The 13,434-nt window shown below is 42.7% G+C and overlaps 1 protein-coding gene across 2 annotated transcripts in view; it reads left to right on the top strand.

Moving 5' to 3' along the window:
* The window catches only part of ccnt2a (cyclin T2a), a 12,442-nt gene extending 8,268 nt beyond the window's left edge, over window positions 1-4,174 (top strand). The window contains exons 9-10 of one of the 2 annotated variants that reach the window (XM_046053691.1): window positions 886-2,209; window positions 2,364-4,174. In XM_046053691.1, coding sequence (XP_045909647.1) covers window positions 886-2,209; window positions 2,364-2,437 — 1,398 coding nt within the window. In that variant the 3' untranslated portion in view covers window positions 2,438-4,174. Of the gene's footprint in view, window positions 1-885 lie in introns of both variants that reach the window. The other variant, XM_046053690.1, reaches the window with a different exon arrangement.
* Window positions 4,175-13,434: the final 9,260 nt, after the last annotated feature.

The following is a 13,434-nucleotide window of genomic DNA, read 5'->3' as shown; positions in this document are numbered from 1 at the left end:
GATTTTTACATGTACATTCCTCCCACGGGCAGTTCAAAACCAGAATATCTCATAGATCTGCAATATGCTAGCTGGAGCTCACGTTTCTCACTGAACAACAGAAAGTAGGAAAGTGGTAGCTCTGTAAGAGGAAATGAAAGAGAAGAGGAGGCATTACAGCTGTTCAGTTGTGTGTTTATTATAAAATTGGTTAAGACTACACTTCATCACTTCAAGCTACACTTTTTGTTACATTTTAGGCACTTTAATTTAGTTTACTTAAATTTAGAATTTATTATTTGAATAGTTATTTATTATCCTTCCAGTTTGATGTGAAAACTGACTGAAATATTATTTGATTTGACAGTCCGTTGTTGACTAAAAACATGTGTTGATACAACTATAGGTTATAGTACTGAATAATAACGCAAGTTCGTCATTTTGATGTTCCGGACCTTTGCTTCAGGAAATTTTCTCTAACTAGACCTCTTTGAAATCTAATTGAATACCCCTGATCTAGATACATTCTTCTGGCAACATAAAAGCATACAAATAATGTAACCTCGGTGTTAACAGTTGAATTTTAAAATAATTTATTTACATAATCAATATCTGGCTATTTGTAGTCAGATTTTCAGAATTTTCAGACTAAATGTGAGCTCAAATTTGAGTCTGGAAAAGTATTGAATTTTGAAATGGAAAATGTGTAGGACCCTAAATTTAACGGTCTGTATTATACGAACTCTACACTTAACCCAAGTTTGGCAATATTGGCAGCAGTGTTAAAGCACAAATATTAACAGAAGTCCTGCTACATTGATTATTTGTGGAAATCCACCTAAGGGAACTTAACGCTAACAAAAACCAAGCTCAAAACAGCGTCACAAATCTCTTTCTACCCTCTAGGCAACACAAGCTGCCAAAAAGCCCAAGACTGAGGGCGCTCAGTTGACGGACAACTCCTTTGCTGGGCCTTCCATGCTCCAAGATCAAGGTGATGCCTCACTCCTTGGAGTCTCCTCCAACCCAAGTTTTTCCAAAGCAGGCGGCGCCTTCCCCGTGCCTATACCTGGCCACGCTGGAGGTGCACCGCTGTCTCTGGACACCTTAACTGGCACATACAATCCAGCTAGCCACAGTGAGTGGCCCCAGGGCAGTCAGGGCCTAGCAGGGTACCCTTCCACCTGTATAAAACAGGAACCTCTCAGCATCCCTCTCCAAGAGCCCACACTGTCCTTGCAGACCTCCACTTCGTCTTTGCTTCAGCATCCGCCAGTATACAAGACTGAGAAAATGGTAGACTTCAACCCTGTCAAACAGGAACCGAAAGGAATTGGTGGAAGCGGAGTGGGCAAGCATCAGCCACCACCTCAGTCTGCCTACCTTCTGCCAGCTCAGCCTCCTCCCCTTCAACCTTCTTCAGCTCCGAAGCTGTCTCTGGACAAATACAGAGAGAAACATGCGGCAGAGCTGGTTGTCTGTGGGCAGAAACGTGGTCAGGAACAGTATGGAGGAGTACTGGATTGCGATGTGAAGGTGGATATATCGTCTTCCTCCTCTTCTACCTATGCACCATCCTCTACGGGCCAAGTAGACCATAGAAAACATTCACTGCCCCACCAAACATCCCATGGTGGTGGTGGCAGCACTGCCTCCCCAATGAAAATTAAAGTCCCCTCCTCAGCTTCAGGGCAAGATAGACGTCATCACAGTGACAAACGTGACAAAGGCTCGCTTAAACTCCGTCTGGCTGTTCCTGGGTCCAGTGGCAGCTCCCAGCTGGACAAAAGTGGTCAACCAAACAAAGATGAGCTTAAGATGAAGATTAAAGTTTCATCATCAGAGCGCCACAGCTCATCAGATGAAGGCATGGCGACTAACAACAAGAGTAAACATTCCAGTCCTCTGGTGAGCAAGGAGAAACAACATTATGGAGCAGATCACAGCCTCCACCGCCACCACAAGCACAGTCACCCTCATCCACACACACACAGCGGGAATGGACGAGGAGGCCCAGAGGGCCCAGGTAGCGGGGGAAGCCTTCTAAGAGGTCCTCCAGGACTGGTCAGCATGGAAGGGGCTACACTGGCTCCTCCCGGATCCACCTCTTTGTCGTCATCGCGCAAGAGGGCGTACCCCGAGGCCAGCCACAACCACCACCCTTCCTCCTCATTCTCCACTTCTTGCTCCAAAGTGAGCAAAATCTCCAAGGGTGGCACTGGTGCTGCAGGTACTACATCTTTTTCTTTCCCCTTTTTTCCTCCTTGCTCCTCTCCTGTACTGCAGTGTGTCTCGTCCGGCTTGCAGCTCTATGGCTAACCTCCTCCCCCTCCTCCTCCCCCTCATTCTTGTTTCTCCTCCTCCTCCCCTCCTGTCACACCCAGGTGGGCTGCGGACCTCTCAGCAGTACTCTCCTCCTAGTGAATCGCCACATGAAGTGGGAGAGCAGAGACACTGAGTCCATCACTCTGCAGCCATGGCCAGCACATGGAAATGGCAACAAACTACCCACAGTTCAGACTCTGAAGACTATGCTCACCCCCCTGTTAAGTGCCCTAGGACAATTAACTCTTTATGTGATGATAAACCCTTTACTGAAAGGCAGAAAAATTTATCTGCAAAGAAAACGAAAAGTATTGTTGGACATCTCAATTTCTGAGAGACATGAAAGATGAAAAATTATGCTTCCTGACTGTCAGATCTCTGGGCTGTGTGTGTACTCAGTCCTGTCTTTCTGTTAGTTTGTTTAATTGCTGCTTGGTTCACCTTCCTCCTCAAATGAGTAGGGATGTGCAAGGGTGGGTTTGTGTGTGTTTTCATCGGGAGGAAAGTCCTTCCTTAGATTTCAGATCTCCATATGGGAAAACAAAAGTATTCGTAAGTACTATAAAAGGCATGGAAGGTGCACTTTATTCATTTTCCTCCAATTTTTTTTAACGAGTAATTTAATAGAATCACATTTCTGCGGTTGTATGGAGGAAGCCAGCTGGAGATGAGTTCAAGTTATGTTTGCTGGCAATCCATTTAGTATTGTTGATGGATGCAATTATTTTTTTTAGGTGTGAAGTTTCATCTCCTCAATTGCTTTCTTGTCTTGATTTCTTTTTATACTTCAGTACCGTGCGTATGATTTGCATGTTTCAATCATCAAAGGGATTTAAAAGGAGAACACGTACTTGCTGTTTACAGAAAGAGGAGATAAATGTTCATACGTTTTTGTATGTTTAAAGAAAAAAATCTATACCATGACTACTCAGGTTTGGAGCTGCTTGTAAGTATAAAAAGACAACTATAATACCTATAAAAGACTTTTATTTTGTTGACCAACGGATTGGGCATCATCAGGTGAATGCAGCATTCTACTGGTGTGTGCTTCTTTCAGCCTTCCTACAGAGGGCGCTGGACTGTGCTTTTCCATTATAGGAAATCCGTTGATGCCCTCAGTAACACAGGCACATCCAACACCTACTTATCACATCAGAGTGATGCAATTTGTACCAAAAATAATTTTTTGGACCTCTAAGTAGACCTTAAGCTGGTTGCCAAAGGCTGTGCCTCAAAAAGAAAAACACTGACGGACAGTAGTAGTGTGCTATTACAGTTTACTTAACCCTTTTTACTTTGAAGTGCAGACATAATTTCAGCTGTAGCCCTTTGATGTCAGCCCATGAAGGGCATACACGTAAGTAGTATTCAATCCGCCTTTAACAGTGTGCTGTTCAGACGTAACACCCTTATTGGCTCTGTTCCATCCCAGCAACAGTTGGCCGAACAGTGACCAGCCATGCAACCTGATGTGCTGGATATTTTTGGAAAACTGGCGTATCTACAATATGGATGTCCCTAATAGGTTTTGTCACTGATGTCCACATACACTGATTGTATTTACATTTACAGCCAAGTCCTTGTCTGCACACGTCTTTCCATCACTTTCATACATTAAAGTCTAAATTGTCCAATCTTGTCACAACACTTCCCTCTATTCTTGACTAGGTTACTCATTTATTTTAAGTGCAAAATACCAATAAGCCTGAGGCTGGACTGGTTGTACCCTCATTAGGGATTTACAGTAGGGCACACAGAACAAATGCCATTGTGGACAAACTTGCATAAGCCACTCTTTACATCCTTTTTTCTTTTCATTTCTATATTGCAAATAAACTTCAAAGTTTCCACTACCCCGACACAGTATAAACCCTGGTTGTTGCTGTCATTTATTATGCATATATCCATGTTACTAGAACCTAGGAGTGAAGAAACATTCTGCTTTTATAGATTTGAACATGAGATATGCTTGATTAGTAGCTTGTAGTAAGTAAAGTTCTTATGAGTGTCTCTTAGGCAATATCCTACACAATGATTCTGCAATAACTCAGAGGAAAGCTAACGGGACATAGTAGTTCACATTCTAAGCCCTGAAAATGCTTGCTTATAATGTATAGTATAATGTCATGTATGCTGCAAAATGGATTACACATTTTATAAGAACCTAAATATCACGCATTACGGACACCTAGAGCTGCACGTATAAATTGAAAATTACAGTATTTATAAGATTGGCACATTTATTAGATTGCTATAGGTCGGTAATAACAATCTGGCATCTATCTGTTCACATTTTATAGGTTCTATCAAGTGAAACATAAAAGTGCTTTTCATGTACTGCGTTTTAGGGGCCCATGCTCCTAAACACACAACAGGTGGATCCCTGGGGATATGTGGCAGGCCCCTCCAAGGGTCGCAAAAGAAAGATATGTTTTGAGTCACAATCTAAATTGAATCATTAAATGTCCCCTTGTACTCAAAAATATTCTGTTGTAGCGTAACTCCTTGTTAACCACAATGTCCCTCTGGGTGACCACAGCAGTTCTTTTTCTGTGTTTTCCAAGCGTTCACTCCACTCTCATTTTGGGGGATGAATGAATGCTTCAGCAGCTGCTCTGCAGATGGCCGCAATCTCTGGTCACTGAATTTAAGAGAAAACAAATGAAAATAAGAGCATTTATTCCCAAACATCTATGAATAAGAAAGTGCACTGAATTAGGGCCTTAACTTGATTAGATTCAATGTCCTAATAAGCATATTTTCTATTATATTTAAATCAGGTATAGATTGAAAGGGTGAGTGTACGAAAGGAATTTACCATACATTCAACAAAACATCTGTTTGAGTTTGCCCTGCCCAGGAAGGACAATGGGTCTCACCTCGTCAAGCTGATTTTTACAAAATCTTTGGCGTTATCCGAAAACCCATCTGGTAAGGAGGGCATCAACCCTCTTTGAGCACCAATGTAGAACAAGGCAGCCATCTTGTCCATGTGTGCCAGTGGTGGTTTCCCTGTGGCCATCTCAAATACTGTGCAACCCACACTCCATATATCTGACTTCCTGCCATATCCTGTCTCATTGATAACCTGAGGAGTGGAAAAGATGCCAAGAGTCAGACCAGACCAATGGCAACCAATGCAAAAAATAGAACTTAAGTCATTCAAAAAGTGTTATCTTCACAGATGAGAAGACCACCTTAATGAGCTCTAGCTTTACCTCTGGTGCCATCCAGTAAGGTGTGCCATGGACAGACTTGAGAACATCTCCGCTGTTGCTAGCAGTGTGGTTAAGGCAGCTGAGACGGCGTGCACAGCCAAAGTCTATGAGCTTGATGACACCTGTGGGCATCAGCATGACGTTGTTTCCCTTCAAGTCACGATGAATCACTCTGTTCAGGTGAAGGTAGGCCACCCCCTCCAGGATCTGATGGGTGTATAGAGCCAGGACACGCTCGGGCAGAGGACCAAACCTAAGGACAGTGAAAAGGACAATGTGTGTTAAAGGCAGAAGTAAAAAAAATTTTTACTATTCTGCTCTGATTTTTTGTCACACATTCCTAAAGCTCAATGTTTCAACAGGTACTTCTGGGTAGATTTTCAAGCTGGTTTAAATCAGCCTAACCTGTGAAGGATGCTAGCGATGGATCCTCCTGGTATGTATTCCATGAAGATGGAAACCACATGCTGATGAAGTGAGGTACCCAGGAAGCCCACAATGTTGGTGTGTCTAAGAGTTTTAAGCAGCTCCACTTCCTGCTGCAAACGACTGTACTCCCTCTTTGCAGCGTCAGGATCAGAGGCATCCAAACTCACCTGCTTCACAGCTATCAGCTGGCCCTGGCTGGTCAGCCCACAGTGCACCTGTAAAACAGGCAGCAGTGAATGCCAGGGTTAAATGGGCATCAATGTGTGCTGTTGTTCATATAATATTTTGAGCATTTGCATGGTTGTATGAACAGATAATACCTAAGGAAGTTGGTGTACATTTTTTTAAGCTTCACGAGAGCTTCAAACAGCAGGAGTTGTGATGGTCCACATACTTACAGTTACAAAGTTGGTGATACAATATACTGTATCTGTTGTTATTCTAAATGAGCATACTTACTGTCCCATAGGCTCCCCTCCCGAGTACTTCACCCTTTGTCCATGTGATGGTATCATCTACAACCAACCCAGAGCCAAGCAAAGCAGCATTGTCTGTTGAATGAACCTGTGACAAAATGAGGTTGAAGGTTACCGAGAGAGCAATACAGGGTGGCTTGGATTATCAACAGAAAATCATTCTCATTTTGTATACAATTACAAAAACCAACTGTGTGTTTGAAGTTTTAGTGGATCAGAATATTTTGGTTTGTCTGGGTTAAGGTGTTGAATTAGTTAGTACCTCATTATGTCTTATATGTAAGGGACTGTGTGGAATTGATTGCGGTGGTGAGGCGGGGATGAATGTTTCGAGGCCTTTGCTACATTTGGTTACAAATGTAATCATTTTCATACAGTCCCTAACATTTGTAGAGTTATGAAAGAACGTGTTGAATGAGTAGAGATAGTTTTTGAATATGTGCTTGATCATGTTATATTATGATAATGAACAGTTCTCCTTCTTTTGACCAAAATAAAGCCAAAAAGTTAACCTCATGAAATGCATTTCTTTCTGATACTGGATTGTCTTCTCTGTGGGACTCGTCTTTACTCAGTCCCAGGTTATCGGGACATGGGCCGATGGATACATCCCTCTCGTCCAGTGAGATCAGCTCCTCAGCCAGACATTGCAACAGGTCATCTGTAAGCGGCCCGTCCCCCACTTCATCCAGAAACTTCTGGTAAACTGGTGACATGATAGTGTGGATGCTGCTGCAAGTGTTGATCTTCAGCATTTGGGGGCTTTGAGATCCTATTGATGAATTCCGGTTTTGTTCTTGCTTATTCATGTGCATGTGACTAAAATCTTCATCATGAGATGAAGTTGCTTGCGTAGTCAATGTTTTGTGATTTGATTTCAATGTTTCAGACCCAAATCTAGAAAGAGCCTCCTCTATGGTACCTAACGTGTGATCTTCAGCCTTTTCTTGAGCATTATTATGGCAAATGTCAACATCCTTAGAGAGAACTGGATCAGCCTCTGTGTCCCCATCCAATATAGGTATATCCTTCATTTTCTGTGTGCCTTTCCTTGATACGGGTGTGAGGTGAGGTCTCACCCTAGAGGACGCAGGTTTTGGTTTGCTTTTAGCTGAAACCACCATACACTCTCCTGCACTTCTCCTCAACTTACTCTGCCCTTGTTTCAGTGGTCTGTGTTTGACTTTATGGCACTGCTGTGTCTTCCTAGACGGAGCAGACTGCACGTGTCTCTCCTTAACTTTCTCACAGGAGCTGGAAACTCTAAGGTTTTCATAGATAGGACCAGCAAACATCTCATAGATGGCCGGTCCTTCATCCCTACTCTGTATCTGCTGAAACATGTCTTTGTAAGTGATGAAGTCTACAGCAGATTTAGACCTTGCCGTTCCCGCTAGACTGGGTCCCTTCAGCTCCCTCAGTGGTGGGTGCTGTTGAGCTCTGTTGCTGTTTAACTTGTCAGGATTTGCTCTTTTGCTCTGTACATGATCTATAACCTTCTTTCGTGGCGATGGGATGCCAGTTTTAAGGTGAGGACCTTTAACAGATTTAAGCTTTGATTTTACTTTTGTAACAGTCTCTCCACTATTTATTAGCTCTGGGCTTTTCCTGGTTTTATCTTTAACTTGTGTGGACAGTGAGGAGTGCTTGAGATTGGTTTTGGACTTCCTATGCAGGATGCTTCGGTCTTTGTGTGCTAGGATGTTGAAGGACTGCTGGTTCGTTAGAATATTTTCCCTTAATTCACAGTTCATGGTTCTTCTCTCCTTGTTCCAGGCAGGCTTTAAGGTTTTCAACGTCCTCTCATGTCTCTTGAGATCTATGTCTGTCTGTGGAAGCTTTACATCTGGAGTAAATAATTGAGTCCTCTCCTCCTGAGTTATATGGTTATCTGCTCGGGGTTCTTCATAACAGGAATCCTTCGTTGTTCTTTCTGTCTGTTTCATTTGCTGCAAGTCACTTCTGTAATTCCCTTCAGAGCGTTTGATAGCATCACTCTGGTCGTTTGTCATATTAAATGTTATCTCGTGGCTAATCTCAGTCTCATGTTCTGTGGTGTAGACCACATTGTTCTTTTCCTCCTTAGACTTTGATGTGATAGGTATTTCATCGTTCACAGTGTCTTTAGTATGATTTACAGAGTCTCCTTGCTGTGCATAGTTATATTTTATAAAAGACTGACTCTCAACGGGCTCGTTTGTATAATTCATATTGGTGGCTTTGCCTTCACAATGAGAGTTTATAGCTTTTTCAGTGCTGGGAAGATCACTTGTTTTAATGATAGGCTCTTCATCCAGGTTATGTGCTGCTCTGTGGATCGGTGGGATATGGCCGACCCTTGACTGAACTTTAAAATGCAGCTTCATCTCCCCGACCAAATCAGCCTTAGTGTTCGAATGCTGCAACAACCTGTCTCCAACAAACTTCAGATGGCTCTCTGCCGAAGTTCCCTCATGTGTATCCCTCTCATCTTCCTCATCCTCCAGATTGATGGAACTCTGGCTGCTGCTACTGCTGGACCCGCTCTCCTCACTACCACCTTTAGTGGTCACAGGGCCAGTGCGTGGGCTGCCCCAGGACAGCCTCTCTCTCCTCAGCCGGGTCCTGGAGCAAAGGGGGCTCTGGCTGATGGGCTTCAGGGGAACGTGGTGCTTTAGTGCTGGCAGAGCCGCAGTGTCCCTGGGCCTGCTGTCTAGTGGCGCCAACAGCTTGGGTGTTCTGGGATGCGGAGCTGGCAAGAGACCCTGCGAGGACATTGACAGTAATTCAATGGCTTTGCCTGGTGAGGTAGACAAACTTTGGTATGGATGAAAAGAAAAAGGAATATAAGTATAATGAGACAATTAGGTGAAGCTGATATAAGGAGTTTTTTGGTTGAAATTCACCTTTTGTTCATTCACTGTATCTTGAGAACCCAGTCCTGCAGACAGAAAGAAATTATAGATTTAAAATGACGTGCACATGCACACAAGCATAATCAGCAAATTAAATGACTGATTTTAAATACCTTATACCACTATTCAAACAGTTGTATTTACACATAATATTCAACAATGTTTCCTTTTGAATATTTATAATATATAAGATAAAAATAAAATTCAACTTCTCCTCTGATCTAAAAATAAAACTGCTTTGTAATTCTTAAAAAAAAATGAGTCACAGCTGTAGTAACAGATGATTTTACTCAATAATAATAGATGATTATCTTATTTGGAGGTTTATACACTTCAGTTGTACATTTACATACGGGTCTGGATGTGTGCTCTGGCCTGCATCACAGTGTTTGAACACAGTAGTGGTTCCATGATGCTGGGGGCTGACTGGCTGAGCTGGCTGGACTCAGCCACGGACAGCAGCCCTGGGGAGGATAAGCATGCTGCGACCACACTTCTTGTTCTCGGCCTGTGAAGAACAAATCAAAATCTGATTTTAAAGAGTTTGCATGAGTACCACAGATGTATTGTGTCTTCTGAACACAAAAAAGTATAAACTCAGAATACAGTAGTGCGGTAAGTAAGATTTCCGATGCCTCATAGCAATAAATGCATTTAATATGGCTATTGGCATACATTGTTGATCAAACATTAGCTAAATAATTGCTTTTGATTAATAATTACTTTTCATTTTTTAGTTTATCACTTGTGTCACACACAAGCCACCATAATTCAAGGGGATAGCAGATGTTAAGACCGGGAGCCATGCCAAAGAACAAGGTGTGCAGAACAAGATGAAGTGTAATCAAACCTTAGAACATGGTTCAGGTAACTCAGACATCTGCTTGTCATTTTATTTGATAAAAAGAATTAAGGAGTTAAGTCAGATTCTTCTTTTAGTCTATTTCATCTCCAGCAGTCACATGAGACTGGCAGTATTTTTCCCTGCTCCACTCTCTTTCTATATGACGTTGACAAGCATGGTACTGAACTGTCGATCTGCTATTGATTATTCTTTCTTAAATAATCTCAGCTACCGTATGTACCTGTGTCTAGGAGGTACTGGCAGGCAGGAGGTCCTGGTACTCAGCAAACCAGATGAGGGAGCAGGATCCAGATGGCTCCAGCGTCTGCTGTTGTCGCTCAGGCTGGGCAGAGACAAACCTCCTCTGTCGAGCAGAAGAGGACAGAACACAGGTGAGTGGTTAATTTTGCCTTTGGCAAGAAGAGAGGAAAGGCAACTCTGGGAAATTTGTTGGGGCTCAACTGAGAAATTCTTGTTAATAATATTACAATAAGAATTCACAGATGCTGATGAGCTTTATTACCTTGTGCTGACGTGAACATGATGCCAAAAGCCTCATTTTCCTCCCATCTCTCTCTATTTCTGGAAGCTGATGCTATGAAATTAGAGACCTGCTCAAAGGCCTTTAGTCTCTTTGGAGAGGTTGGAATTGATTCAGTGGTGAGAGCTCCGCATCTCAGACAATGGGCTGATTCACCAAAGCCCTCTCTCCCCGCCTGTGTGTTTCTAGCCTGTTTGGGTAGAACAGGTTGTGCCCTGGACACAGTGACAGGTGCCTGTGTACAGGACAGGAGTGTAACCGGATAGGACACTAATCTGCTGTTTGTGTAAGAGTAAGGGGAAGTTGCTGACTAGCCCAAGGAGAGTGTGCTGTTTATACAAGTGACTGTGTGTTGAGGGGGTTGGAGGGTTAACTGTACGCACAATAATTGTTTGTGGTTAAATATGAACAGATGTTGATGTGTTCACATGTTTGCACTGTCAACAATATCAGCTGAGTGCCATCAGCTTCCCAGTGCACCTTCAAAAAGAGTGCACATGAGAATGTGTGTGTGTGTGTGTGTGTGTGTGTGTAAAAGATTGTGAAATTTCACCCGACCCACCTGCTTCCCCTCCCTGCATCCTGGTAGGCTTGCCTGATGTCTCTCAGTGTTTCCATGGCGTTTTGGAAACAGAGGGGGATCCCCTTATCTGCAGACAGCCACACACACACACACACACACACACACAGTTGCACCCACCAACTAAATTGATTGTGTTCTCTCAGTGTTCACAATAGCACACAAATAATGTTTCCATTTCACACATTTGTTCAGAAATAGTAAACAACTATCACTGATACAAAAAAACTTGAAAAGCAACAAAAAAATAATTCACATTCCATTTCCTGAACTTTAAAGTGGTTTTTGATGCAGTTTGATAGGCTGGAGGTTCATAATTGCTGAAGTACAATGTAACTCCGAGGATTCGGGAGTTCATGTAGCAGCTGTATCAGTCGACAGCCTACAGATTTGTTTTATTTGTAGATTTCAAAGCCCTATCATAACACTAGAATGTGCCTTGATAACCACGGGTGAGGGAGAACAAACTCACGCACAACATGTTGATTCTCAAAAGAGAGAAAACAACGGGCAGTACCTGTTTCTGAGCCAGCTGGTCCACTCCGCTCCCATATGAAGACCACGTTTAACGATTGAATCAGATACTTCCTCTCTCTTTTGTTCTTTATTTCACAGTTGGGTAAGAAGCTAATTATTTCACCATTATTCTGTTTTTTTACTCTACATCGTGTCCATTCCTCGCTGTATCGTTCTCCTTTAGTGGTCTGCTCTTTCCTCTCTGCGTCTAACCCATGCTGTTATGGCTGAGGTACAAGACGGGCAGGCAGGTTTCTCAGCTGAGAGGTGGTATTGTGTGTAAGACCCCTCCCACCCAGTCACGCCTCCCTCACTCCCCTCCTTTTAGAAGGTGATTTAATCTGATGACCTATTTGGGAGCTGACCAACAGTAAAAAACACTGACCTGTTTAAAGTAGTTCGCTGGCATCCAAGACACCAATTTCACCTTGCTCTGATTTCTCGTTAGTCCTTTTATCCTCTAGGACTAAGGATACAATTTTTGTCTTTTTCTAACAATCCCACAAAGAGATAAGAAAAGTTTCACTCTAATTTCACATATTAATATCCCACACCTTAGCCCACAAAAACTCCAGGAGTCCTTTAAAGAGTTCGTACCTTGGCTGAGCCCTTTATGATGGTCAGATAGAAGAGGGTCCTCTGGAGACTCTAACATTTCCTGTAAAGAACAAAAATGAATACAGTGAATTCTTCAAAGCTTAAGGACTGATCACAAAACAAAGCTCTGCTACCAAACCACATAGGCATGCATTTCAGTTTAGAATTGTTAGATTTCACTGATAACAATTAGAGCTACCAATGGCTCAGTCACCGCTCATATGATGGAGCTTTTGCACGTGTACAGAGGCAAAGCTTAAGTCTCAGATATAGCTCTCTTGGTGGTTTGGAAGTCAACTTAAACATTATAGTTTGAATGATGTTTGATTTGTTCTAAGTAAACCCTTGGTATAAAGTTTATTTACTGTGCATGTACACATACATACAGTTAAATGTGTCAGTGGGCCTCTGAGATACGTACACAGCAGCTTTTCCCCGTACACCACCTGCTCTTCTCTTCCAACTAGTCAGCTGCCCTGCTAGTCTGCTCCAGCTACAAGCACACTCAAAATACAGTAGTATGGCAGCTAAGTGTCAGCTACCCAGAGCACCCCTCCTCCACACACTTACACACACTAATCTAAACATCCAATTACTGCTTCCACATATTTGTCTTCGGGGTGACTGCTCACTGCCAGCCTGTCTGTGTGTCTGTTAATTGTGGCTACATGAGATCAACAGCCCCACTGCAGTCGCACACACACACATTTAAATACAACAGATCATTATAAAGGCTAATCAGAAGGGTTTGGTTGCTGTCTCACTTAAACAGAGTGCTGTTTGCTAAAATGTGGACAGTTCAATCAATTAGTAAATACAACCAATCTCTCTCCCAAAGTGTTGAACAAGAATGACAAAAGCTTTGACATCTTGATATAGAAGAGACATTTAAAAGCATTTTCTTTCAGAGGGACTTGTTATTTATCACTTACCCCTGTGTGGCTGTATAGTAGAAAGCACTGCTGATGGATTGGTGTCTGCGTTGGGGAGGCAGCTACAGACTGATTAGGATAAAGGCTCTCAAGGTCCAACTCT

This window comes from Micropterus dolomieu, linkage group LG07, assembly GCF_021292245.1.
Source record: "Micropterus dolomieu isolate WLL.071019.BEF.003 ecotype Adirondacks linkage group LG07, ASM2129224v1, whole genome shotgun sequence".
Taxonomy (NCBI): Eukaryota; Metazoa; Chordata; class Actinopteri; order Centrarchiformes; family Centrarchidae; genus Micropterus; species Micropterus dolomieu.
This window is presented reverse-complemented; position numbering and strand designations above follow the sequence as displayed.